This window comes from Martes martes (assembly GCF_963455335.1).
Source record: "Martes martes genome assembly, chromosome: 13".
Lineage (NCBI taxonomy): Eukaryota > Metazoa > Chordata > Mammalia > Carnivora > Mustelidae > Martes > Martes martes.
In genome coordinates, this window is record NC_137901.1 from 86,826,113 (window position 1) to 86,846,799 (window position 20,687).

General features: G+C 63.7%; 3 protein-coding genes across 20 annotated transcripts in view; 2 read left to right on the plus strand and 1 right to left on the minus strand.

Annotated features, from left to right (window-relative positions):
• Positions 1-344: 344 nt before the first annotated feature.
• Positions 345-5,507, plus strand: OGFOD2 (2-oxoglutarate and iron dependent oxygenase domain containing 2). Of its 2 annotated transcripts, XM_080821341.1 has the most exons (7): positions 345-1,070; positions 1,433-1,489; positions 2,013-2,126; positions 2,216-2,315; positions 3,797-3,924; positions 4,154-4,411; positions 4,486-5,507. In XM_080821341.1, exons 1-7 carry the CDS (start codon positions 939-941, stop codon positions 4,747-4,749), a joined length of 1,053 nt encoding a protein of 350 aa, XP_080677467.1. In that variant the 5' UTR covers positions 345-938; the 3' UTR covers positions 4,750-5,507. The 2 variants fall into 2 exon arrangements, with proteins under 2 accessions (XP_080677467.1, XP_080677468.1); XM_080821342.1 differs by lacking the exons at positions 345-1,070; positions 1,433-1,489 and adding an exon at positions 1,637-1,874.
• Positions 5,508-5,683: 176 nt separating this feature from the next.
• Positions 5,684-8,495, plus strand: ARL6IP4 (ARF like GTPase 6 interacting protein 4). 8 transcript variants are annotated; one of them, XM_080821359.1, is made up of 6 exons: positions 5,684-5,770; positions 6,566-6,739; positions 7,172-7,483; positions 7,567-7,684; positions 8,078-8,147; positions 8,227-8,495. In XM_080821359.1, the coding sequence occupies exons 2-6, from the start codon at positions 6,577-6,579 to the stop codon at positions 8,281-8,283; spliced, it is 720 nt and encodes a 239-aa protein (XP_080677485.1). In that variant the 5' UTR covers positions 5,684-5,770; positions 6,566-6,576; the 3' UTR covers positions 8,284-8,495. The 8 variants fall into 8 exon arrangements, with proteins under 8 accessions (XP_080677485.1, XP_080677488.1, XP_080677487.1 ...); XM_080821362.1 differs by having other exon boundaries at positions 5,694-5,770; positions 7,196-7,483; positions 8,227-8,490; XM_080821361.1 differs by having other exon boundaries at positions 5,696-5,820; positions 7,196-7,483; positions 8,227-8,490.
• Positions 8,496-10,079: 1,584 nt separating this feature from the next.
• PITPNM2 (phosphatidylinositol transfer protein membrane associated 2) overlaps positions 10,080-20,687 on the minus strand; it is a 132,916-nt gene continuing 122,308 nt past the window's right edge. The window contains exons 14-27 of one of the 10 annotated variants that reach the window (XM_080821348.1): positions 20,033-20,244; positions 19,362-19,540; positions 18,062-18,232; positions 17,442-17,591; positions 16,213-16,377; positions 15,372-15,533; positions 14,259-14,407; positions 13,811-13,927; positions 13,391-13,507; positions 13,129-13,277; positions 12,886-13,035; positions 12,329-12,512; positions 12,121-12,249; positions 10,080-12,029 (exon numbers count right to left, since the gene is read on the minus strand). In XM_080821348.1, coding sequence (XP_080677474.1) covers positions 11,706-12,029; positions 12,121-12,249; positions 12,329-12,512; positions 12,886-13,035; positions 13,129-13,277; positions 13,391-13,507; positions 13,811-13,927; positions 14,259-14,407; positions 15,372-15,533; positions 16,213-16,377; positions 17,442-17,591; positions 18,062-18,232; positions 19,362-19,540; positions 20,033-20,244 — 2,358 coding nt within the window. In that variant the 3' untranslated portion in view covers positions 10,080-11,705. Of the gene's footprint in view, positions 12,030-12,120; positions 12,513-12,885; positions 13,036-13,128; positions 13,278-13,390; positions 13,508-13,810; positions 13,928-14,258; positions 14,408-15,371; positions 15,534-16,212; positions 16,378-17,441; positions 17,592-18,061; positions 18,233-19,361; positions 19,541-20,032; positions 20,245-20,687 lie in introns of all 10 variants that reach the window. The other 9 variants (XM_080821347.1, XM_080821351.1, XM_080821352.1 and 6 more) reach the window with 9 other exon arrangements.

The window sequence follows — 20,687 nt, forward strand, 5'->3', positions numbered from 1 at the left end:
GACCAGGGACGGAAATCTAGGGTCGGGAAGGGGGCTTCATCCCCCATTCCGAGCCTTAGTTTCCCCATCTTAGCACCAGGGCTGTGGTCCAAGCTTCCTCCCGGGGCTTTGCAGACCCGCGCCTGCAGGGTGCACGGCGGACCAAGGTGGGGATCCCCGGGGTAAAAGACGTAGGAGCTACGATGGGTCCCCCTCAGCTAAGGGTGCACGCTCTACAAGAAACATACTCATCTCACACTGCGGCTGTGCAGAACTCGGACCGCGCGGTGCGGGGTGTGGCCGCCTACAGAACACACCCTGCTCCCCGCCCACACGCCCATCCCTCGGCCCCGCCACCGGAAGTTACGCCGGACGGAGCGTCTTCGCGGGGACGCTGCCCGGGGCCTCGGCGGCGAATCCCGAGACCGTGGCGAAGGCTCGAGGAGTGCCGGACAGGGACCCGGGAAGAATGCGAAACCCGAGCTCAGACGCACAGAACGGGCTAGTTGTGCTAGTTGGAGCGCTCGGACCCCAGGCCTCGTCTAACTCTCCTTCTGCCGTTGGCTGCCTCTTCAAAAGCTCCGAGCAGAAGAGGGAAGCGGCATTTAAGCAAAAGGTCTTGAGGGGTTCCAAGTCCCAACTTGTCCCCGGCCCGTGGAGGTGTGACTCGGCTTGCCTATCTGTAAAGTGGGGCGACTAGTCCCCTCCCGTGGATGGGGAAGCTGTGAGGCGACACGAGAAGACCACGCGCTCGCAGCCGAGCCCGTCCACCGCACCCCGGCTTGGGAGCATCTGTGTCCGCCGCACCCCGTTTTCTGCAGCGGCGTCTTCGTTCTCTTCTGCACTTGGGAACTTGGAACGCACCCTTGCCGCCACCTCCCCCGCCAAGCCCCGCCCCGCCGGGGGCGCGCCGGAAGTGCTCCTACGGAAGCGGGCGGGGCGGCGCGCGCCTCTTCGCCATGGCGACGGCTGGGGCCCCGCGGCGCTTCTGCCGCTGCGCCTGCTTCTGCTCCGAGAACCTGTACGTGGCGCGCTACGGGCTCCACGTGCGCTTCCGGGGCGAGCAGCAGCTGCGCCGGGACTACGGTCCGGTGAGTGGCCTGCACCGGCTCTGCGGAGAAGCGGGCGGCAGGCGTTCGCTGGGCTCGGGTGCTCCGATCTGGGTGCCTCGGTTTCCCCCTTCAGCGGGGAGAGCAGTATCGCCCGCTGAGGCTGTCGTGAGCAACGAATGAATGAGCGTCCTTGTAAAGTGCTTCCGGCAGGGGCCGGCGCGGGGAGGCCCTCGGCGCGGTTCCTAACTGCAGCTGGGAGCCCCGCTCTCCGTTGAGCGAGCTTCTCGATTGTCCTCCTCACAATGACCCCGTCGGGCCGGGGCTCTCCTCTCCATCTCCACGAGGGGAAACTGAGGCCCAGAGACGTTAGGTGACTTGCTCACTGGACTTTCTGCTCTCAGATCCTGCGCAGCCGCGGGTGTGTCAGCCCCAAGGACTTCCAGCAGCTGGTAGGAGAGGTAACTGCCCGCCTCTGCCCCCTCCACAGCCAGCCTTGCCCTTCCTCTAAAGACTGGGCCAGCAGTTCGAGGGGGCCTCCCAGCCCTCGGTCCCTGCAGGGCTCCTTAGACCTCGGCTTGCCCTCTTCCTATGCCCCCTCACTGCAGCGCCCGGGGCCTGGCACCAGAAAAAGAGAAAGTGGAAAATGCCGAGTTGTCTGCCTCACACCCTCTGGAGACACTTGCCCAGGGTTTCACAGCAGGAGGAGCTGAGATCCCACCAGGGCAGCCAGGCTCCGGCCTCTTCCTCTCTTCACCCACCCCCACTTTGGTGGGTGCCAGAGCTGCTGGCATCTTCTGTCTCCTTCCTCGCCTTGGCACCTGCAGTTCACCCTGAGGGAGTGAGGTGTGTAGACAGACTTGGGTCTCAACCCAGGCCCTCCTCTGGCCTTCCTGAGCCTCAGTTTCCTCCTCTGTATAACGACCTTGGGGTGGGGGGGTGATGGGAGGCCCCATCTTGGTAACCGGGCCCTATGCCACCCAGCTTGAGCAGGAGGTGGAGCGACGGCAGCGGCTGGGGCAGGAGTCGGCTGCCAGGAAAGCCCTCATTTCGAAATCCTACCACCCAGTGAGGCCTGATGTCTACCACACACTGCAGGTACCCGGCAGGGCCAGGTCTCTGGAAGGAGGTGGAGGCTCCCCGGCCTGGGGCCTGTCTGCCTCACAGCTAGTGTGTTCTGCCCCCAGGATGAGGCTCTGGCCCCCGAGTTTTTGGCTGCAGCTGAGTACAGCACGTCACCAGGTGCAGACTTCGAAGGCCTTCTTCAGCGGCTGGAGACGGTGTCTGGTGAGGTCTTGGCCCCATCACCTAGTAGGAGTAGGACTGGGGGGTGGGACACTGGGGTCCCTTCACCATGTCTACCTCCAAAATCCAAACCAGCAGGAGCTAGAAGGGCTGGTGGGACTGACCTGCCAGGGACCGGGCGTCAGTATTCACTTACTCACTTGCCCAGCACATATTCAGTGGCCGTGTCAGGTGTGAGTCAGCTGGCATACTCGGTTTGAGGGGCTGGGGACTGAGGAACTTCACAAAGGGACAACTAAGACAGGTGTGCATGACAGTGAAGCACCCACCCCAAACCCCCCAGCCCAGGGCTAACAGCATTCTGGGAAGCAGACAGTTCCTATCCCTAGACCTGGAGAAGTGGACGAGAATGAAATTTCTTGAACCTGCATGACCTGGAGTTATGGGAGAGGGGCTGCCAGGTAACTGCTGTGATCTTGAGCAGAGGCACAAAGCCAAACCAACCTCAAAAATGCCCCATCTCTCCTCCTTTGGATCTCTTGCTGGGATCTCTGGCTAAACCCAGTAGTAAATGCCAGCCCTTCCAAGTTCCTTGAATCCTTCTGCCTCAGTGTCATCATCTGTGAAATGGGAAGCGCTAGTAATACCCATCTCCTAAAGTGTGATTAAGCAAGGTAATGTGCTGAACAGCCCAGGCACACAGTGCTCAGGAAAGGTTTCCTTATCTTATGGTTACTGTTATTCCTAGGTCTGAGAGTACCCTGGGGAGACAGGTGTGCAGTGTTGCTCCCTTTATGAAGCTTGTGCTCTCTTATGAGGCACAGGGTGGAATGTGAACGAAGCCATCCCTCCTAGACTGGAGGGACCCCTCCTCATTGCCCTTGACTCCCTGACAGTGAAGACTGTGTGCAGGTTGTCTGGGGCGGGCAGCTGGGCTGTGAGCTGGCTGAAAGTGTGGGGGCCATACGAACACGGCACCCCAGGGCACTGGTCCATCTGCCCAGAAATATTTGTATTTCTCTTCTCAGCTTGGCCTCTCTGTAACAGGGCCCAGCAAGAAGAAGCAGGGCCCCTCACCCCTCCTGTGTGGGGAACAGAGGCTCCAAAGGCACTTCAATGGGGTGCAAATGTTGGTGGCCAGAGAAAGCCTGAGACGGCTCTGTGATCCCCGCTTGGCTCCATCACTGGCCTGCTGGGGGTCACAGGGCTAATCCCGTCCCATCTCTGGGCCTCATCAGAACTCACATTAGAGTCTAGAGGCTAGATGTGTGGGTGCCTGTGGGAGCAGGAGGAGAGGCTCCAGGGACCAATGAGGGGGCCCAGGAAGAGGCCTCCCTGCCGCCCACACAGTATGTCCGTAGTGGTCACAACAGCCCTGAGAGGTGAGTACCCGTGTCCTCCCCATTGTACAGGTGAGGAAACTGAGGCCAAGGGAGATGACGAGGCATGCGCAGGCTCACACAGCTCCAGAGGACACAGACCCACACTGGAGCTCCCAGCCAACCATGTCCCTCCCTTCGCAGGGGAGAAGCGTATCTACCGGGTGCCGGTGTTCACGGCGGCGTTCTGCCAGGCCCTGCTGGAGGAGCTGGAACACTTCGAGCAGTCAGACATGCCCAAGGGAAGACCCAACACCATGAACAATTATGGGGTGGGTGAGGCAGGGACAGCGGGTGCTGGGGGGCCGTATCTGCGGTGCTGGAGAAGAGCTGTTGGGCCCTGTTAGGGTCTTGGTCTCCCCATCTGTAAAATGAGATCATGGTAGGATTATTATGGAGTTGGTATCTGCAAATAACACTGTCCTTGGTAAGAGACTCCCCCAGGAACCCCAGGTGAGGCCCCGTCCCTTTCCCCGCTGACCCAAAGGGTCCCCCTCCCAGGTGCTGCTGCACGAGCTAGGCCTGGATGAGCCGCTGGTGACGCCACTGCGGGAGCGCTTCCTGCAGCCGCTGATGGCCCTGCTGTACCCAGACTGTGGGGGGGGCTGGCTCGACAGCCACCGGGCCTTCGTGGTCAAATACGCCCCAGGCCAGGACCGGGAGCTCGGCTGCCACTATGATAACGCCGAGCTCACCCTCAACGTGGCCCTTGGCAAGGCGTTCACCGGGGGCGCCTTGTACTTCGGGGGCCTCTTCCAGGTGAGTGTGACCGACCCACGGGGCAGGGCCTGGGGCAGCCGGAAGTGCCCAGGCCTGAGCCCCGCTTTCTGCAGGCACCGTCAGCCCTGACCAGACCCCTGGAGGTGGAGCACGTGGTGGGCCAGGGCATCCTGCACCGGGGTGGCCAGCTGCATGGGGCCCGGCCACTGGGCACAGGCGAGCGCTGGAACCTTGTCGTCTGGCTCCGGGCCTCTGCTGTGCGCAACCGCCTGTGCCCCATGTGCTGCCGCAAACCCGACCTGGTGGACGACGAGGGCTTCGGCGACGGCTTCACCCGCGAGGAGCCCACCACCGTGGATGTGTGTACGCTGACTTGAGCGGGGCGGCGGTGGGGTAGCACGGCCAGCGAGGGCTCTGCCTCCTTGGGTTGGGCGGGACAAGAATAAACTCCCTGCCTCCCTCGGGCCCTTCTTGGTTCGAAAGGACACACAAGCTTCTGCGTCATTCTTTCAGCAGACAGGCTGGCTTGGGTCAGGTCTGTCAGAGCCAGAGCCTGAGATGGGGATTCCTGGGCAGGTGGTTTGTTGAAGGAGTACCTTCAGGAGAAGGGCGTTGAGGGAAGGACAGGGCAGGAAGGAGCTGGGCCAGGATGTGGTTTCAAAGGGCATCCAGCCTCGGCCCAATCCCATGGAGGGCTCTCTGGAGCCTGACTCTAGCAGCCGGCGGCCTGCATCAGTTAGGGTGGGGATGGGCTGCGCGGGTTGGGAAGTGGCATCCATCTCCATGGCAGGGTGGCTCCCCGTGGCCAAGGGAACCTCCCAGAGAAGAGCACAGATGTGAATCAGCAGACACCACAGCTGGGGTGGAGCACATCTGTCTCTGACGGGGATGTGGGAGAGCCACCAACAGCAACTTCTAGTTGGTGCTGAGGGCTTAGCACAGAGGGGTGTTACGAGCAGGTGCTGGAGCCAGACTGCCTGGGCTCAAATTCTGATTCTGCCGCTTCCAACAGCGTGACATGGGACAGCCACGTCACCTCTTTGTGCCTCAGTTTCCTCCCCTGGAAAGAATCTATCGCCTAAAGCTGTTGTGAGAGTCAAATGAATTAACGTTCATAAAGTACTTTATAACAGTCCTCCGTGTTTGCTGTCATTACTGATGAGACATTTGCAACTAGGCAGCCCTCAAACTGGGCGAAGAGCGCAGCTGTGCCGGGTTCGGGTTGTACATTTGCAAACCAGGGGTTTCCGTTTCGAAATCCAGAGCTCTGGCTTTCCTGGGAAGGTGGGAGGATCTGGAACACCAGGCCCCGTTCCACACTGGCAAAATCAGCAGCGGAGCGTCAGCTGCCCACTCCGGACACAGGCAGCGGTGGTCCCGCCCTGGCGCTGTCACTAGGTGGGAACGCGGCCAGGACCAGGGGTCTCACAGCCTGCTGGGGTGGACAGGTGGGCAGGCACCCCGGGGAGGCTGGAGGTGCTGCGGCCGCGAGGAAGGGCGGTCGGAGACCCGGACAGGGCGGCGGCAGAGGCCGGGGAGTAGGCACGGCCTCGCACGCGCCTGGGGCGGAAGCCGGGATCCCCAGCTGCCCTCTTCGGGAGGTCGGAGAGCCAGCCTCCGTTTCTTGGGCTGCCCTGGAAACGGAACCCCGGGCCTCAGGACTAAAGGCGGCAGCGTCTCGCTTCCCAGCCGGACGGCCTCTCCGAGCACTGCCCCGGCCGGAAGTCCCCTCGCCGCCGCTTCCTCACGCGAAGGCGTGGTGCGGCTCCGGCGGTCCCGCCAGATGGGCGGTTGAGGAGGGGACAGAGCGGCTGCGGGGACCTTCCCTAAGGCGGCGAGGCCGCGGAGGGCGCGGGGGTGGAGGGTAGGAGCGCGGGGAAGGATTCGGGACGCACCTGGCGGCTGAGGACCGCAGCGGCTCCTAGGGGCGCCCTAGCGTCCAGGCGTGGGGCGGCCGTGCGCAGGCGTGGCGCGGCCGGGCGGGGGCGGGCCCTTAAAGGGGCCGAGGCTCCGGGTGTCTGCGCAGGGTCTGGGGTCCCGGGGCTGAGGGCGGATCGTGCGGTGGCCGCGGACCCCCTCGGTCCCTGCCCTGGGTGGTGATGGGCACTGGGCCCCCGAGAAGAGCCGCCCTCCGAGCCCAGTCTTGGGGGCGGCTGTGTGAGCCCCTGTTCGAGCGTGTCTCCCCGCCTCCAGCCCGCGGCGCTATGGCTCACGTCAGCTCTCGCAAGCGCTCCAAGAGCCGAAGCCGGTCCCGGGGCCGCGGGTCGGAAAAGAGAAGGAAGAAGAGCAGTAAGGACGCTGCCCGGAGCTGCTCGGCTTCTAGATCCCAAGACCACAAGGCCAGCAACACCTCCTCTGGGGCGGAGGGTGAGGACCGGAGGGAACGGGAAAGGGGTGTGGGAACTTTAGGGAGGAAGCTGCAGGCAGCTGGGCGGGCTTCCCGGGGTGGCTGTGGGGACATCGCAGTGAGCCGCAGAGGTTTGCAGAGCGCAGGACCTGGATGTCTGGGAAAGACGCTCAGATTCCAGAGGCTGGGCCGGCTCATTGGGTGTGGATTGAAGGGAGCACGTAATGATGCTTTTTGTGCAGCTGGAGCTGAGATCTGGGGGCTGGCTGCCCTGCTCCCGGTCAGACCGTGACTGGGTGACTGGGCGAAGCCCAGAAGGCGCCTCTCCAGAGAGTGCTGATCCCTGCTCTGGAAGGCCCTGCCTGGAGGGTCTCACCCCTCCGTCCCTCTAAGCCTGCCACAGGCCAGAGCCAGGGGATAAAGGTTTACTTCTTCCCCTCCTGGCCTTCCAGCCTCACCTTCTCCCTGCATCACAGAGAGAAGCAAGCACAAGGCCCGGAGGAGACCACGATCCAGCTCCTCCTCCTCTTCTTCCAGTTCTTCTAGCTCTTCTTCCTCTTCGTCCTCCTCCTCTTCCTCCAGTGATGGCCGGAAGAAGCGGGGGAAGCACAAGGACAAGAAGAGGAAGAAGAAGAAGAAGAAAAGGAAGAAGAAGCTGAAGAAGAAAAGCAAAGAGAAGGCAAAGCTGCAGCAGGGCGAGGCTCTGCCGGGACCCTCGCTGGACCAGTGGCACAGATCGGCCGAGGAGGAAGAGGATGGCCCAGGTACGCTGCTGTCCAGCGTGCAGGAGGGGAAGGGTCCCCTCCCTGAGACCCAACCGCCCACTCCCTGCCATCTCCCCTTGCAGTCCTGACGGATGAACAGAAGTCCCGCATCCAGGCCATGAAGCCCATGACCAAGGAGGAGTGGGATGCTCGGCAGAGCATTATCCGGAAGGTGGTGGACCCAGAGACGGGACGCACCAGGTGGGGAGTCTTGGCGCAGCTCAGCGCCACACGCTCGGCACACTCAGGACGAGGGCCGGTGGCTGCTGTGCTCAAAAGCCAGAGACCGGAGGAGAGTAGTTACTCATTTATGGGACTCCCTAGGCTGTTCTTTATCGTCCAGAGCAAGCAGTTGCCGGGGTTGCAAGGGCCTTGAGCGGTGTCTTCAAAGAGCCGGTTGGCCGGTCTGATGGCAGAGCCTACCCAGCTGCCTTTATCACTGTCCCAAGGGCGGGAGCGGGGGAGGAGTGGGAGTGCCTAGGCTCCCCCTGCTCAAGGGAGTGGGGGCCTGAGGCCTGGCATCTCTTTGCCAGGTGGGTCTGGTTCTGTTGCTCTGGCCTTGGAGACTCAGCCCCCTCTCCCCTCCTCCCCCAGGCTCATTAAGGGAGATGGTGAGGTCTTAGAGGAAATCGTGACTAAGGAACGACACAGAGAGATCAACAAGGTTGGTGTCACCCCTTTCCCCGGGGTCCATGCCTAGCTCTGTTTCTGATGTGTCCCCTTCTGTGCGCTTTCTTCTCTAGCAAGCCACCCGAGGGGATGGCCTGGCCTTCCAGATGCGAGCTGGGCTGCTGCCCTGAGGGCCCCGCTGGCTCATTTTGGTGGCCTGGCCTGGAGGCTGGCTTCAGAGAGGGCACCAGGGTGTTTGTCTTTCCTCCTGTGGACTGGCCTCTGGCCCGGCCTCCTCTCAGATCCAGGGGGTAAAGGACAGGGTCACTGGCCTAATCAGTTCCCCCATCTCCTGAAAGAGCATAACTTCCCAAATATTAAATGTTCCCTGGTTGGAAACTTTGTTAATGTTGGTTTTTGTGCTGAAGGGAGGGAATGTTGCCACCCAACCTCCAGAAGTAAAGCAAGGGCTCCAGGGGTTTTTGGGGAAAGGTGGGATGTGCCCTCACGCCGACCACCTCTGCCCTGCTCATCCCCAGATCCGCCTGCCTCGACCAGACGCTGCACTCACCCCCGCTGCATCCTAAACCCAGACTTGGCTCTTGAGCCCGATGCCCTCAGACTGGGGGGCAGACTGCGTCCTGTGCCCTTTATCCTGCAGAGGCCACCTGTTCAGGGTGCTGGTCCTGGGGCCAGGCGGCCGGGGTGGGGGTCCTGGCCCAGGTGACAAGCTGTGGCCTTGTCAGGGGCTTTCCGCACCCACCTCACTGGGTCGCTGTGAGGGTGAACGGGAGTTTGTGTCTAGGAAGGGGCTGGAAGGAGTTCCAGGGCAGGGTAAGGCTGTGTGAGCGTGTCTGTATTAAGGCAAGTGTGGTGGGCGTTGTTTACTGGGAAAGACGTACTCTCGCCGGCACAGCTTTAGCTCCAGCACAGGCTGTGCCCCCGTCTCGGACCCCCATCCCCGGCCGGTGTTCTGTGCTTGCTGGTGCAGTAAAGAGACCCAGAAGGAAGCCTTCCTGCTTCTTTAATCGGTGTAACAGACAATGACACTATACAGAGCACACTGAGGCCCGAAGGTGCAGGGGTAGCAAGGGCGGATGGGGCGAGTCAGGACGCTGCTCACACGTGGCCCAGACAGAGACAGGAGGGGGCCGAGACGTGACGACGGCGACGGGGCAGGCGGGCGGGCAGCTCAGACAGAGCTGGGAAACTTGGGTGTGGGGTCTCTGCTGAATCCCTCTTTAGAAATCAAAGAGAAGGCAGGTGCTTGGATGTGGGGTGGTGGGCTGAGGCTCAGTCCTGGGGTTGGGACTGGGAGTGGGACTAAGGCTTCTCCTCCAACAGGCCTGGGGTGGGGGTGGCAGTCAGCAAGGCCTGCCTCACCCTTTGGTTACGACGGGTCAGGCCTGAGCCCTGCGGCTCAGCACCCAACACTGTAAACATTTTTGGTATTTTTAAAGGACTCTGCCCTCCCTCTCTTAGTTTCTGAAAAACTGGTGCTTCCTTAAGAAGAGAATGTGCCAAAAGGAATCTTAAGGGAGGCAGGAAGCAGACCTGGATATAGAAGAGAGACGTCAGTGGGGAGGGCGGGCTGCCCATCTCACCATCTATGGCTGAGCGCCGCCGGGAGAGGCCCAGGGGACTATTGCTGTTGTCCTTGGCATGGCTGGCAGCTGGGCAGGCGGGCGGGGCGCGTGGAGCTTGGGGCAGCTGCCGGCTGGGAGAGGCCGAGCCCACTGCCCTCTCGGCCTCCCCGGGCCAGGAGGCCTCCCAGCCTTTATTGCAGGCGGGCCCGAGACTCTTCCAGGTGCTTCTCCGGATGGCTGGTCCCCGAGGCGGTAGGCAAGATGGGGCGAGGTGGGACCGACAGAGGAGGAGGCACTGGCCGCAGGGGCCCCTGGCCGGGCTGTGATTGTCGGGCGGTTTCCCGCCGGGGGCACGGGGGTCAGGTATTGTACTTCCATGGCAACACTTACATTAAAACTTGGTCCATAAAATAATCGTTGCTTTATACATAACGCCTGGAACAAAAACAAAAAACTACATCTTAAATATGAACAAACCCTGAAGGTCCTAACCCTCCAGAAGTTTTTCTCTGCACAAAATAAATAGCTTTCACTCTGTGTAGACCCACTTTCGCGGAACATTTACATGACCCTTTGGCTGTACATATCTACACACGGGAGAATGCCAACATCCATCCGTGGGCCTCCCCGCCCCAGCCCATGAGGCCGAGGCTGTATCCAGGTCGGCAGCAGCTTCTCAGAGTCGGGGCCTGGCCAGGCTCCCCCCGCCTTACGGAGAAGGTGGAGGGAGCCGCAGAAGGGCCGCCCAGGGCCAAGCGCCACGGTGGAGATCGCGGTCGCTTCTGGAGAGGAAGGGCTGATGCTCGGCCCGGGCCTGCAGGACAGCGCGGTCCTTACCAGGTGGGGAATGGCGTCGTGGCTGCCTGCCCTTAAGCTAACGAAGCAAGTTGTGGCTTCTTAGATTCGGCATCAAAACGGAATTGGCATTAAAAAAACCTAAGTGTGTGCCCCACTCACCCCAAAGTAGAAATTCAGTGGAATTAATGGGGGTCGGGTGAGGCGGGGACCCCACGCCCCCCTGCGTGGGCAGGGGGTCAGGGCCCCGGGACCCAGAACCAGGCTGGACTCCGTCACAGTGCTGGGTGTTCTCACGTGGAGGGGCTGCGCTTGGTACTGAAAGAGTTAAGAAAAGGAAGCAGCCAAGGATTGCTCGTTTAAAAAAACCTCATAGAAATCAGATTGGAGAAGTAGAAAGGTGTAGAAACGCAGGAGAGCAAGGCCGTGGCCTTGACCGACGGCAGGCGAGGTGTGGAAGAGGAGGCTGGTCCGGCCGGGCCCAGGAGCCCAAGGCGTGGCTTCCGGGGAGCCGGCTCTGGGCCTCAGCAGCCTCGCCGCCGCCGCACTGGGTTCCAGGTGGGGCAGGTGGACAGGTAGGCGGGGGTCGGGGGCTGCCACAGCGCTGGCGGGCCAGGCGGAGCTGCAGAAATGAAGATATGGCCTTTCTCTCCTGCTTGCACAAGCGTTTGTCGCCCTGGAGCCTTCTGTGTGGCGGCAGGTCCCAGACCGGCGAAGGTTGGCTTTTCATGCATGTCTGTAGCCACAGGAGATGGGAATGGATCTCCACTCTCAAAAATCAGTGCAAAACCAGTGAGGTTGAACAGTTGAGTAACTCGAGTTAACAAGAAGCAGGCTGTCCCCCGCTGGAGCTGCGACCGAGTGGGAGGGGACCTGGGGGTCAGGGTGAGCTAGTGGATGGGAGGTGGAGGGCTGGGCCCGGGCCCAGGCCTGGTGTCGGGATGCTGGGAGGTCAATGCAGGACGAGTGTCTAGGAGTGTCTTCCGGGCCAGTCCGCGTGGGGAGTCCTGGTCCCTCTGTCATCCTGGGACAGGTCTTCCTGCAAGCTGGAACCCCTCAGACCCTAGGACATGAGGCAGGGCTGGGAGGGCTGTGTGGCACGGCCTATGTCCTCCGCCAGGCCCTGGGACAAGCTTGTCTCCAGCCGACACTGTGTGCCCATCAAGCCTCCTGGCGGGGCTGGCCGCCCTGGCCTAGCACCATGGAGACCACAGCGCCTCACCCACGGGGTCCTACTTGGGGCCCGCGGCTGCCCCGGGCTCCGGCCGGCCGGCCATGGTGCGGCCCCAGCAGCCTGCCGCCACGCTCATGCTGCGCTGGCCCCGCTGCTCGCTGTCCGCCTGGCTCTGCGTCCGATCGTGCCGGTGGCCGGGCCCGCTGGGCTGGGCCGAGATGGTGCGGAGCAGGTGGTTCCGGGAGCGCAGGAAGTCGCCCTGGCCCGGCAGGCCGAAGCTGCCCTTCCGCAGCGCCATGCGGGTGGCGGCGTTGCGGGCCGGCCGCGCCCGGTGGTTGTACTTGAGCTGGGCCAGGTGAGCCGCATAGCCGTCCGTGATGAACTGCGGGGCAGGGTGGGGAGGGAGGGGGCGGTCACGGCCGGGGCTCTCAGGGCCGCCCGCCCCGCCCGCCCGGCCCGCCCGGCCCGCTCACCTGGCACTGCTGCTGCAGCTTCTTGGTGGGCCGGCCCACGATGTAGATCTGCATGGGGGACAGGCTGATGGAGCTGTAGACCGCCACGTCCTTGGTGGAGCCGTAGGCCGCGTGCACGCGCAGGTGCAGCTGTGGGGGAGACTGGCGTGGGCATCGGCACGGCCCACCCACCCCGCCGCGCCCCTGCCCCCTCCCACCGGGGACCCACCTCGGAGATAAGCAGCTTCAGGAAGTTGGCCTTGTGCCGCAGCGGGTCGTGCACCAGACCGTCGCAGAAGGACACCACGCCATGGGGGAAGTTGTGTTGGGCCAGCCACGCCACCACCCGCTGCTTCTGCATGTCAGGCCGGCCCGTCACATAGATGATGAGGTAGCCCAGGTCCTGCCAGTGCCTGGGGGCGAGGGGGGAGGCCTGGGTGTCCCGCGGCTGCCCCGGCTTCTCTCCTGGGCCACCCGTCGGCCAGTCCCGCCACTTTCTACTTGGGCCGTCGGAGAGCGCGTCTCTGATTGGGCTCAGCGGAAGCAGCAGCCACTGAGAGGACAGCCAGCCAGGCCACCCGGTCCCCGTGGCTGCCCTCTGCAGCAGCTGTAACCAGCCTCCTCAGGAGCCTCACTGCTTGGGTGAGGAGCTGGGGCATCCGCATCAAGTTAGTGGCAGTGCCGACTCTGTGGGCCTCTGCCAAGCGTCCCAAAGCCGTCCCCAGCTTGGCCTCCAGGAGCTTCCCGCCCCCAAGCCCACCCAGCGTGCCCTTCGGAGTCACTCACCGCACCACGTCCACAGCCCCGGCCCGCACTTTGGGGTCGCTGCCCATGATGGACACACTGGCAGCAAAGGAGCCATCGATACTGAAGACCACAAACTCCGTGCCCTTGGGCAGCACGGTGATGTAGCTGTCCGCAAACGTGTGGTCTCCCCTGGGAAGGGGAGCGTGTTAGAACCCACCAGACCTCCTCCTTCCCGCTCCAGAGGTGGCCGGCCTGGCCCGCTCCCTCCCCGGAGGCGCTCACCTGACCACCATCTTGATGGGGTAGACGCCCACACCCAGGCGGTGGGACTCGGGGATGGTGTAGGACACCCGCCCGCTGCTGTTGGTTACCAGAGTGTCCAGGTACAGCCACTCGCCCGAGGGCGGCTGCGTCATGATGTGCACGTCCACCTGGGAGCCAGGCGGGCCGGTCAGGAAGGGGCGGGCCCCTGGCCTCCCGAGCCTGCACTCCCCAGCCAGTGGGAGGCCAGGCAGGGGCTTCTGCAACCTCCCCGGGTCCTCACCTTCTCCCCCGTCAGAGTGACCATGTCCAGGGGTCCGTACATGAACCGGCCCGTGAGAACCTGCGGGCCATCCTCGTTGGCGACTGCATCATTGATCCGGTGGTTGGCGGTCACGTTCTGGGGACAGGAGGAGCAAGGTGGGTCAGGGGAGGGGAGGGAGGGATGGAGGGATGGCTAGGATCTCCTGGGCCTGGTGGGTGAGCACAGGCTTGAGGTCGGAAGGCCTAGGCTCAAGCTTGGCTCAGCCACATGACCTACCCGGCCTTGGTGCCCCGCGCAGTCTAGAGAAGGGGTACTAGCTCCAAGCCCACAGCCCGAGGATTAAGTAAGACAGCACGAGTCTCTGTGACTCTGCCTCCTCGACTGCGGCAGGGTGTCTTGTGAGCGCTCAGCAGGACAGTGGCTGTGGGGCCGCCTCACCCGCAGTTTCACATGGGTCCTCCTGCGCTGCCACTTCTCTCTTGGCTTCGACGGGGTGAACACCGAAACCTCCTTGCCGTCCAGCTCCAAGATGCTCAAATTGTCATGCCTCATGACCTGCGAGGGGAAGAAGCAGGCCGCGGGCCATCTCAAGCCTGGGGCTGCCTGTTCTAGGAAGGGGAAGCCAGCGGCCCTCGGAGCCGGAAACGGGAGCCTGTGAGGGGTCGGGGGACACTCTTCAACCCACTGTGGTCCCCCCGCTGGTCCCCCCCAAAGTCACATGTCCCGTGAATGTGCAATTCACCCCCAACTGCCAGCGCTCCTCCGTGCTGCTCCCTCTGGGAGCCCCCACTGCCCTCCTCGTCTATGAAATGGGGCCCTGTCAGCAGTGTCATCCCTTGGTCCCTGTGTAGGGCCTGGGGGCAGCGGGCGGTGGGCCCCTGGGTACCTGTCTCAGCAGGAAGGAGACCACGTCCGTTGACTCCCAGTAGCTGGCGTGGAAGAGGTGCGGCAGAGCCACCGTGGGGAAGGCTGTCAGCGCGTCGGGGCAGTACAGGGCGTAGTCGATCCGCTTCTGGCCCCACCACTTTGCTGCAACTGCCGGGGTGGGTGGGCGGGCTTGACCAGCTGCCCCTCGGAGGGCACCAGGCCCCTTAGGCTCGGCTCAGCCCAAAGGCTAGACCTTCCTCTGACCAGGGGACAGGGGCTGCACCCAAAGCAGGCCTCCTCCCTGGCCGGGTGACAGGAGGGAGCAGGGAAGGCCCAAGACCCCAGGAGAGCGAGCAAGCAGCCAGCAGGCCTGGAGATGAGGGTGGGGAGGCTCCTCGGGGAGAGAGCACGTGCAGAAGGAGGGTGTGGAGTTAGGGAGAGGGCACAATCCCGGTTGGAAGGCAGGCTTCTCCCTGGTCCTGTAGCAGATCCCGATCCCCTGCCCTGAGCCCCATCGTGTCTTCTCCAGGCCTCTCCTGCCCCCCCATCTGCCCTGCAGGCCAAGTGCAAATCCCGGCTCCCACTCGGGGCTGGGAAACCACCCTAGCTCCAGGTAAGGACTCAAAAGTGCCTTTCTGGGGCGCCTGGGTGGCTCAGTGGGTTAAGCCTCTGCCTTCGGCTCAGGTCATGATCTCAGGGTCCTGAGATTGAGCCCCACATCAGGCTCTCTGCTCAATGGGGATCCTGCTCCCCCCCCCCCGCCTGCCTCTCTGCCCACCTGTGATCTCTCTCTCTGTCAAATAAATAAATAAAAAATCTTAAAAAAAAAAAAAAGTGCCCTTCTGACGGCCGCACATGGGAGCTGCTCTATAACTGATGCCTGGTGGGGGCCAGGGCTCTCCCGGCTTCTGCCCGAGGCCTGCTTGCTGCACAATCCCGTGGTCCTCAGCCTCCAGCCAACTCCACCCCCTCCGCCGCCTCCCTGGGTCTGCACCCTCCCAGCACGAGCCTCTAGCTCCCTGGTTAGGCTTCAGCGGGCAGGGCCTGATGGTGAGATGTGCCTGGAAACGGTGAGGGACCCTCGTTAGGGGAGGACAGCGTGTGTGGACAGAGGCCGTGTGACGCCCGGTACCTTCTCTGGTGTCCAAGTCAGGGAGGCGGGGCGCCCGCTCCAGGCTGGGGCTCACCTGCCCGGCCTGTAGGGGGGGCCCCGGGGTAGTGGGGGGTGGGTGGGGCAGGGCGAGCTGCGACAGGCGCCGGACACTGGGGGTATGGCTGAGCGACGCTGGGGCCTCTGAGAAGCGAAACAACGGGACGGGTCAGCCGTGCTGGGACCAGCGGGGGGCCACCACAGGCCAGGAAGGGCGCTGGGGAGAGTGCCAGGCGGCCTGGCCTTCCCCACGGAAGGACACTCGTGCCGGCCTCCGCTCAGGTGCAGCCAGAGGCAGCCGGTCACGTGGTCTGGGAGGACAGAAGGGGCCGCTGGCCCTCGGGCCCCGGCAAGGGGCTGACCTGGGCTCCGTTTCCAGCTGCTGAGAAGCTTCGGAGAAGCCAAGCAGTGAAGGAGGCCACGCTGAGCTCTTGCCTCCCTGGCTCCCCCCAGCTGATCTCTGGCTTGTTCAGAAACAGCCCACGCTTCCTCCCTAGGGAGGACGTCCCCACTCCCCCAACCCCCTGCGCCGGGGCTAGGACCCCACCTCCCAGGCCCATCGCCTCCTGCCTGGACTTGGCCCTCCTGGGCCACCCCTTCGAACACTCCCTTCCTCCAGGGTCCTCTCTGGACATTTGGGGCCGTTGTGGGTGTCGAGCAGCACCCCGGTCACTAGCCACCTCTTGCCAGTAATGCCTTCCCCAGCTGTCTCCAGACACCGCCAACCATCCCCGGGGGCTGGTGGGGTCGGGAGGAGGGGAGTGCAGACCCCCTGCTAAGACAGACGGGAGGGTGCAGGGAGGCAGGCCACCGCAGCACTCACTCTGGGCAATGCTGGACGCCGTGTAGCTCTCGGCCATGCCCGACACCTGGCTGGCAATGCTGATCTCACTGGCTCGGCGGAAGCCTCGGATGGCGGGCGCTGCGCCTGGCGAGGAGGGGGCCGCGTGCTCTTGAAAGACTGTGTTATGGGTCTGGAGTGCGTCTGCTGCAGGTAGACAGGAACCGGAGACCAGTGGGTAAGAGAGGGTCCCCAGCCCAGCCCCCCGGCCCCCTGAGCAGCAGGAGGTAGGGCCCGGCGTGCCCTGGGCAGGGTGGGCTGGAGCCGCGGCCGACCCCTCCACCTGCAGGCGAGCGGTGGCATCTGAGCACAGCTGGCAGTGAGAAGGGGACCAAGCATGCCCGGGGCCTGCCTGCTCAGGGCCGAGAGGGCAGGGCACAGAGCTGAGGTGGGAGAGAAGGGAGGGCTGGGGCAGGGATGGACAGACAGACCGACACAGACACAGTAGGCAGGGAGGCAAGGCGGCCAGGCTCACGCCCCCCCTGGCCACCCATCTGACCCAGCACACAGCTCCTGATCTCCCAGCCCTCCCAGCCTCCTGGGCTCCGCCTAGCAGGCCTGACCCGCAGGGCGTTGTAGCTGGGTTTGGGGGTGCTAACAGGAGGGCCTGAAGCGGTCTCTGGGGGATACCCAGGGCTGGGCACTAAGGACGAGGCAAGCCCCTCCCTGCACGTCCCTCACACGGGCCATACTGAACCAGCCTCGAATGGGCGTCCGGGGACAAAGCGGGTGCTGAGGGTGCGACTGGGCCAGGGCAGAGCAGGGAGAGGGGGGGCTCAGCTCGAGGATGCCGTGCAGGTGGGTGGGTACATGAGGGGCCTGGACCCCCTCAGGCAGGGAAGGAGTGGGACTCTGGATCGACCCCTCACCGGGACTGGAAGCTTCTCTAGGGGAGCAGGTGGGATGAGGGTTGAGGCCTCACCCCCTCTCTTAGCTGCCCCCTCCAGCCTCACAAATGGGAGACGGAGCCTTTGGACTCACACCCGTGCTAGGTGACCCCGGGACAGCCGCTCCGCTCTCTGAGCTCCTGGGCTCTCGGTGTACAGAGAGGAGGTGCAGAAGGCCCGATCCCTAGGACTTGTCCTGTCTGGTCTCCATGGGACACCACTGTCCCAACAGACTCCAAGTGGCCAAGGAGGGCATGGGAAGTCCCTGAGGACCAGCGGTCAGCCAGCGAAGCAGACGCCACCACGATCGGGGGTGTTACACACACTCAGCACAGCCCGGGCTCGGACGGGGCCCGTCTTGCCAGGTGAGCGCGGGAACGGGGATACTGGTTTCCAGGAAGCCGTCCCCTGGGGGGAGAGGGGCCAGGGGCCCACCCTCCAGGACCAGCTCGGGGTTTCTCTGCACTGTCTCGACTGGAGGCAGACGGGAGAGAACAGAGGACAAGAACAGACACTCGCGTGGACGGTCCAGACATGCTCCTCCAACACGGACACGGGGGGGGTTCCTTGAGGACCAGGACGCGACAGGACTCCAGGACACACTCGAGGACAGGGGGTGTGGATGGGGGCTTCCTATCTTGGCCCTTGGAAGGGCCAAGAGTGGGCAATGGGCAGCAGCCCTCACACAAGTCCCCTGCTCTGAACCCCATCGCCACCCACTGTCATGATGGGTCCTCACAGCGGGGAGGGGATCCTCATCCCAGTCTGCCCCCCACTCCCGCACCTGGGGTGAGGCCCTAACCCCCTTGGCTGATGCATCCCAGACCCACACCGGGCACCCAGCTTCCCAGAGGAGCTCAGTGCAGGCTGTCCCTTCCAGCCCAGCAGGGGCCCCGGGCTCCCCGCCACCCCCCCACCCTGCGCCCCACCCCGGGGCCTCTCACCCAGCAGCGTGGAGCAGCCGTCCCCCAGCGGGTAGCGCTGGTAGCGAGGGATGCTGAAAGGGGGCAGGGCGTGGAATCTCCGCTCCAGCAGCGGCTCCAGGCGGGAGGCGGACGGGTCGGCGGGGTGGAAGAGGTTGTAGACTTGCTGGCAGGCTGGCCGCAGCTGGAAGACTGGGGGGGGGGGCCGGTGAGGGGCGGTGGGGGGGGATGGCAGATCCCTGAGGAGGCGGGGTCTATAGCGGGGTGGGGGGCCTCCGAAAGCGCCTCTCTCTGGTTTGGCCTATGTCTGTTTATTAACCAAATTTGTTTTAAACCAAGCAGGGTGGGGCCATAGGCTGTGCGATGGGGCTGCTCTCTGAGGGGATCACGGTTGCTAGGGGACCGGGGACCCTAAGCGCAAGGAGCAGTAGTAGACATCTCACCTTTAAACACACACGTAGGAACAGGTGCCATACTTCTGAACCTCCCCTCCTCCCCCAAGAACACAAAAATGTGGGCGTCCTTCATTTCAGCCCTGCAAGTTCCACCGACCCATCTGGGGCCCTGGGTGTCCTCCATGGTGGGTCGGGCCGGGATTTAGCCAACCAGCGGCTCTCCGCGGACCATTTACAGCGGTTCTAGGGTCTCGTGATTACAGATGATACTGCCAGACATCACTGTCCCTAAGTCTCTGCTTCTGTACAAGCCACCTCTGACTTGCTCTCGGGCAAGTGTCCACACCTCTCTGAGCCTCAATTTCTCGCTCTGTAACCTGGGGATGTAACACGGGCCCTGCATGGCCCCTGTAAGGACACTGGGGCTCCCTGGGCCACACTGGCTGATCCCGGGGGTTACCTTGCAGGGACTGCTGCTCTGACAGGCTGCTCAGCGGCATGCCACACCCCCCTGTCCCTGTGGCCTTGATGAGGGTCTCTGGGGCAGCGTGGCCACAGCCCTCTGGGACTGGGAAGCCAGGCACCTGGGAGGATTTGGGAATCTCTTCCTTATGGGAAGACTCCGGGCCCGGGAGACTGGGTCTATGTCCGTTCTGATACCAGAGCAGCCCTTCCCTCCTGGACCTCAGCTCCCAGAGGGGCTTGGAAGACGAAAGGGAAGAACAGGAGCCCAGAGATCAGGGCCGCGGTCTGAGCCGCTGGAAGAGGAGCAAGAAGAGCAGCGGGCCCGTGCGGGGGAGGGCAGAAGTGAGGCTGGTGCAGGAAGGGGCCTGGGATGTGGCCGTGGCCTTGCGGTAAGGGTCCACGGAGACCCTCCACCCCGTTCATATACCCCCTGCCCTGTCCTGCCCCTGCAGAGCTCTCACCATCCAGGGCAGGGATGACGGTCTTCCTCAAGGCCAGGACGAGCCCCAGCGGGCACCCGAAGAGGAAGAGGTCTGCGATCTCAAAGTCGAACTTCCCCACAGCCCCTGTGCCGTCCAGCATGGTGGAGCTGCTCGAGCGGCGGGAGCTGGGCTCATTCCTCAGCACACTGGCGTGGAGGCTGCGGATGGGGGCCTCGTGAGGTCACACCATACCCCTTCTCGGCACTGGCTTGCCCTCAGCCTCCCAAAGGAAGCACCCCCCGGGGGTCATCAGGCCCACATGAGGCTCGGCCCCTGAGCTGTCCTGCAGATGTGGCTGCCCAGTACCTGCTGGGACACCTATGGTGACAGCCGGTCCCAACCTCTCTCGGGGTGCCACTGCCTTTAGAATGGATGCCCCTGATGGGTTCTGCCTCCCAACTCTGCCCCACCCCTGGACAAGCTGTTCCCTTGGGCCCAAGATGGTCAGTGTGTACAAGACCCCAGCGGCACCCAACAGGCCACCTTCTCCTGACCAAAGAGCCGTGGGCCCAGGCCGGGCGTCCCACTACCCTCAGGTCGGACCTCGAGGTTTATGTCCCCAATTCTGAGGCATCCCTCTCTCGGGGTCCCCCCTCCACCAAGCCACGGGCCTCAGGGTCAGACCTGGGGGCCCCGCTCGCCCCATGCACCTGGACAGGAAGGCCTGGTGCTGCTGGATGGTGTCCAGCTCGTAGGTGGACGAGTCGCTCCTCTTTCGGGGCAGCTGCCTCTTGGGGTCTTCGACACCATTGCTTCGGGGGAGATCGACGTTGCTGCGGCTCAGGTGCCGACTGCTCTCCAGGCCACTGCTGCCGCCCTGGGCCGCATTGACCAGGGTGCCGGGGGACAGCAGGTCAGTGTCCTGGAACAGCCCCATGCGGGTTCACTGCCCGGTGGCCACCGACCTGGGCCTGGCTTCGGTCTTCTCCCTCCCGACTCCAGGGCCACTGCCCCCTGCCCAGCTGGCCTCTCACCCACGCCAGGGAGGGGAAAGCCCTGTCCTCCGGTTGCCCCACTGTCCCCCCAGCCCGCTGGCTGAGTCCCAACAGCTTCCATTCCTGCCTGAACTGGCCGCCTGGGTCTTTGGGACCTCTCAGCGACCTCCCAGCCTTGCACGGCCCCCCCACCCCCCCCCAGGCCATGTGCTGCTCGGTGGCAGAGGGATCTCAGATCCCCTCCTGCTGGGACGCCCAGAGGGGCTGCCCGCTGCACCTCCTAGGGCCAGATCCTTGCCCCCTACGGTGCATACTCTGCTCCTCCGCCCGCTGAAGCCTCATGGGCTCCAGGCTCAGTCCCACCAAAGCA

Bases quoted from the DNA above. Each gene is read 5' to 3' on its own strand.
- OGFOD2 (XM_080821341.1), top strand. From the start codon at position 939: ATGGCGACGGCTGGGGCCCCGCGGCGCTTCTGCCGCTGCGCCTGCTTC. The intron at 1,490-2,012 runs GTAACTGCCCGC...TATGCCACCCAG, and splicing joins TCCAGCAGCTGGTAGGAGAG to CTTGAGCAGGAGGTGGAGCG. The intron at 2,127-2,215 runs GTACCCGGCAGG...TTCTGCCCCCAG, and splicing joins ATGTCTACCACACACTGCAG to GATGAGGCTCTGGCCCCCGA.
- ARL6IP4 (XM_080821355.1), top strand. From the start codon at position 6,472: ATGGGCACTGGGCCCCCGAGAAGAGCCGCCCTCCGAGCCCAGTCTTGG. The intron at 6,740-7,171 runs GTGAGGACCGGA...CTGGCCTTCCAG, and splicing joins CACCTCCTCTGGGGCGGAGG to CCTCACCTTCTCCCTGCATC. The intron at 7,484-7,566 runs GTACGCTGCTGT...CTCCCCTTGCAG, and splicing joins GGAGGAAGAGGATGGCCCAG to TCCTGACGGATGAACAGAAG.